Here is a 4848-nt window from a genome sequence, read left to right as displayed (position 1 = left end):
AGTATGGTATTCTATGTACTATCCATAGCATACTGTGGTATGGATAGTACATAGAATGGTATTAAAACATCCCCAAAACCTGTGTTTGTTGGATCTTTCACCTCTCTCGGTGGTGCCAGAAGGTAGATTTCTGTCATGGTGTTGGTCAGGGCTTTTTTCTGCTGCTATCTCCCTCTCCCATTCTGTCTGAACTGCAAAGGAGATAAAAATTCTGCCCTTCTACCTGTGGTTCTGAATCAGCTCTCCTAACCCTTGGCTATATGCCCAGCAAAACCCCACAGCCAAATTCCCTGACAAGCATCCTGTGGCTTTTACTCTATTATCTGAGTGAGGATATACAAGCCCAGAAGAAGGGAAGGGAGAAGTGCCTGGTCCAATGCAAACAGTGATTTCCTCTTCTATACTAATGTTTTAATAATGGTTTGAGAGCGATAGGGATTTGTGAGGAGGTTGGAGTTCAGTCTGTGAGCCTCTTGCACTTGTACCTGTTTAAACATCAAAGGAATTTACCAGATTTCACCTGCACGATATAAAAACACACTCCAATAGGTGCTGCTAAGAATTCACTCTAGCTCCCACCAAACCCTTGAGATTACAGTGCCACGTGCAGCGTTCTCACCTCTGTCCTCACGGGACAGGGGCCAGCAGCTCTGCAGGGCCATGATCTTATTTGGGCCACGGAGAAGCCAAGAGCAAGCACCACACGGTGCCCACAGGCATGGCCCTCAGCAGCCTAAAGCAAAAGTGGGCTCCCCCCTGATTTTATGGGTTTTCCTAGCTGAGGATGAGTAGGCAGACTCTGCTTTACAGCTCTGAATTCCCTGCCTTCCTTCACCTCGTGCTTCACAGACTGCCTGATGCCTCTATCAGCAGTACAGTGATGTGCACCCTCTTGCAGCTCATTTCTACAACGTGCTTACTTTTTATTTGCTCGGTGTGGTAATGGAGAACTTGCGCAAAGCCAGCTCAGGTTTATTGCTCACATCAGTGCCTGGGGAAGCTGCGAGCAGGTCCTTGCACCACCCACCCCTTACATGCAAACTGCTGAAGGCACAGCAGCAGTGGGGCTCCCCTGCCCTCAGTTTTTCTGTGGCTCTGCTTCCACAAAAATCCAAAATCCTCATTCTGTACATGTGCTGGTGCTTCTAAATGCCACTGCACTGCCCCTGCAGTGGCCAGAGCTGAGGACAGTGCACTGCTACTTGTACCTGAGGAAGCCCCTGGTACTTGTGAAGGGACAATGCCATCATCCCTTGGTGTATCTTTCTACTTGCTTTGCACACAAGGTAACACTACAGAATCTGAGCCCTGGCACGATTTTTAAATCACACTCAATTGGGAACACTTGTTTAGCCTTATTAAGAGTTTTATTAGCTCTAAAAATAGGTTCTTAAATACTTTCCAATGTTGACTAAATATGAAAAACAGTTATATAGTCAGTGTTTAAAATAAACCACAGTTTGTTACAACTGAGATCCATTCAGTGGAATAACATTTATCAAGAGTCATAGCATATAGAAAATTGTACAGCCTCTGCAAATCCACAGACAGTATTTCTCTGCTTGCTTTCAAACTGAGCAGCTCCTGAACCTAATTTTCTGATGTCCATCAGAATTCCTACCAACAGGAACACCGCAAGCATGGAACACGGTCTTTGGGTGAGAAGGCTGCGAGGTTTTTAATGAAAATAAAGAACTGGTCTATTGGTGCACCCCTTTCTTATATAATTTCTTATTGTTAAATGAAAACTTTTATAAATAACCTTACATAAATAATAATCTCAGAAGTTTTAAAAAGTTCACACCATCAGTTGGACCTGACTCAACATTCTCTGGTCTCTCACTGCTTAAAGTATTTCTGCAATTATTCTGGAATACAAGAATCCTGAATGTCTCTTATTGCAAGAGCAGATCATATATTTTGGGCAAGAGTTAAGCTGCAGAGGAAGATTTGGCAGTTAAGTGAAATGCATGTTACAGCTGATGGCTGCTTTTTTGTTTTATTGGAATAACTGAAAAGATTAAGCTGTAGTGCAGGTAGGGCTTGAGTCATGCTTTTATCGTTGCATCTCTTGGCCTGATATGAACTATGTTATTAAAAATGTTAGCTCAACCTGATTCTGTACTTTGTTTATCTACAACCAAGCTCAGCCAAAGATCAGCTAGCCTAGTGAAAAAATGTAGTTGAAGGCTGTGTACATTCAGGCACTGCTAATTGCCTTCCATGACTGTCAAACGACTACAGATACTAACAGATTTTTTTAGTATGCCTTTAAACAAAGCACTCTTATCTATGCATAAGGAAAAGTACTACGCGGCGCAGAGCTAATACACGTTAACCTATATCTCGATTTAGTTTTTTGTTTAGAAAAAGAAAAAAAGGAAGTGATTTATCACCCCTTTTCGTTGCCAAAAGGAACTGCAGTACCGTCCAAAAGCTGGCGCCCTGGGAGATCCCAGTGTCAGTAGGACTGACGCCTCTTTTCCTCTCTAGTGTTTAAACCATCAGCAGCTTTGGTGTAGCGACTTTTTGCCTGTAAAGGAGCCGGGTGCATTTGTGACGGCCAGTAGAGCCCAGTATAACCCACCACAAGCCACCCTCTGACTCTGCAATGCCGAGAACCTGTTCGGGAGATGCAGATCCCCGCTCGGGAGCGCGTCCTGGCCCTTTGCTCGTGAAGAGCTTACCCGGAGCACCCTTGGACTGCAGCGGGGAGATCGTGGGCAGCCGGGGGATTAAAGGGTCCGGCAAGAGAAGCTTGGGGGGAAGCAAGCGGCAGGATTTAAGGAGCGAGCAATCCCAGACGTGAATGAAGCACAAACACGCTGTGGGTTTTCTCTTCCTTAGATAAAAGTACCGGCGAGCCAGCCTAAACGCTGCCCGCGGATGACTAGTCAGAACAAGTTTAAACTCCAGAGCTCAAATTAAAATGTTTCCTCTGTGTGACTGCCTCCTGCGCCGGGAGGTTCCTCGCCTGCCCCACACTTGCCCGCAGTCCTCCGCCGCCCTCTGCCCCGGCACCCCGCTCCGCCCGCCCGCCCTGCGCCCGGGGTGGCTGCGGCGGGGCGGGCGGGCGCTACACGAGGGACTCGCAGACGGGCAGCGAGTCCGAGTCCTGGCTGTGCATGGAGCTCAGCCCCGTGTCTGAGTCCTCGTCGTTGTCGGCGCGGTCCTTGCGCAGCGCCCGCGCCTGCTCCACCCAGCCGCCCCCCGCCGCCGCCGGCCGCCCCCCGCCCGCCGCCCCGCGCGGCTCCGCCGGCGCCTCCGCCACGTCCAGGGTGCCCAGCGTCTCCAGCAGGCGCTGCAGCTCCCGCTCCTTGTCCTCCCACGCCCGCTGCGTGCAGTCCAGGTCGGTCTTGACGGCCTCCAGGTCCGTGCTCAGCTTGAGGCCGATGTAGAGGCTGGTGCTCAGCTGGGTCTTGACCCGCTCGTGCTCCAGGTGCAGCTCGCCCTCGCCGCCGCTCAGCTCCGTGGTGTCGCAGTCCGTGTCGGCCAGCCCGGGCCCCGCTGCCAGCTCCAGCTCCTCCCGCCGCCGCTTCATCCAGCGCTCGTTGAGCTCCTCCTGGATCTCGGCGGCCAGGTGCTCCAGCAGCTCCTCCTGCTGCGCCCGCTGCTCCTGCAGCTGCAGCACCTCCTCGCACTTCCTGGCGTAGTCCTCCTCGGGGCGGCCGGCGGCGGGCTGGCCCGGCTCCCGGCCCGGCTCGGGCTCGCCGCCGCCCGTGCCCACCAGGTAGGTGTCCTGCACGTAGTTGACGCCGTGCCGCTTCATGCGGTCCAGGTGGATCTTAGCCTCGTACCTGTCGATCTCGCGGTCCAGCTCGCGGAGCCGCTGGATCTGCTGTCGGATGGTGTGGTCCTGCGAGAGCACCAGGTGCACCAGCGTCTCCATCCTCTCCGCCGACGAGGCCTCCCGGGCCAGCGGCTGCTGCCGCTTCTTGTTGATCTTGGCCAGTTTGCGGAAGGCTTTCCGCACCACCCGCCGCTGCCGCTCCTGCGTGAGCGCCAGGCTGGCGCGGGCCGCCCCCAGGCCGCGGCCGGGGCGCTCCTTGCTCAGCACCACCCGCGCCTCGGCGCTGCGCGGCCCGGCGTTGGGCAGCGAAGCCTCGCTGCGCACCAGCACGAAGCGCACGTTCTCCTGCTCGTCCCCCCACGCCACCCAGAGCCGCAGGATCTTCGTCTTGTTGGGCAGGATCCTCTCGAAGCCGCGCCACTTCTCCACGATGCAGTAGGAGTGCGGCGGCCCCGACAGCATCCCGCCGGCGGGCTCGGGCGGCGCCGGGCGCTGCCGCCGGTGGTGGCTGTCCTCCAGCAGCACCCGCACCACGTCCGAGCAGGTGGTCCGCCGGGAGAGCCCGGAGATCAGCTTCTCCTCCTGGCAGATCCACACCGAGATCTTCCGCTCCTCGGGCTCCATCGGGGGCGGCTGCGGGCGGGCGGCCGGGGCCGCGGGCTCAGCGCTGGCCGGGCAGCCGCTCCATGGGGAGCGCTCGGCGGAGGCGCGGCGCTGCCCGTCCTCCCGGCTTCGGCGCGGCCGGGATGCCTTGCCGTCCCCTCCCCGCCCGCGGCACCCCGCCCGTGCGCTCCGCCGGCCGCTCCACCCCTTCCTGCCCGGTGCGGCGGGGCCGCCGGGGGCTGGGGGGGGCCGGCCCGGTGCGCCGGGAGCCGCCGCGGTGCCGGCCGCTGTCCGCGCCGCCCCGGGATTCGCTGTCCCCACGTGGGCGCCCCACGGCTCACGCCCCGCAGCCCGCGCAGAGATCCGCCGGCGCGGACACTTCGGGGCAGGTGGCCGTCGCCTCCGTGTCCTCCTTCCCCGTGCGCTGCCTGTGCCGTGAGCGAGCGAGCGAGCGG

At 56.9% G+C, this 4848-nt stretch overlaps 1 protein-coding gene across 1 annotated transcript; it reads right to left on the bottom strand.

Moving 5' to 3' along the window:
* Positions 1-1321: 1321 nt before the first annotated feature.
* Positions 1322-4546, bottom strand: RASSF10 (Ras association domain family member 10). The gene has a single exon (XM_068194671.1). The coding sequence runs from the start codon at positions 4412-4414 to the stop codon at positions 3077-3079; it is 1338 nt and encodes a 445-aa protein (XP_068050772.1). The 5' UTR covers positions 4415-4546; the 3' UTR covers positions 1322-3076.
* Between the last annotated feature and the right edge of the window lie 302 nt (positions 4547-4848).

This window comes from Anomalospiza imberbis, chromosome 6 (assembly GCF_031753505.1).
Source record: "Anomalospiza imberbis isolate Cuckoo-Finch-1a 21T00152 chromosome 6, ASM3175350v1, whole genome shotgun sequence".
Lineage (NCBI taxonomy): Eukaryota > Metazoa > Chordata > Aves > Passeriformes > Viduidae > Anomalospiza > Anomalospiza imberbis.
Note: the sequence above shows the minus strand (reverse complement) of the source record. Positions and strands in the feature narration are given on the sequence as shown.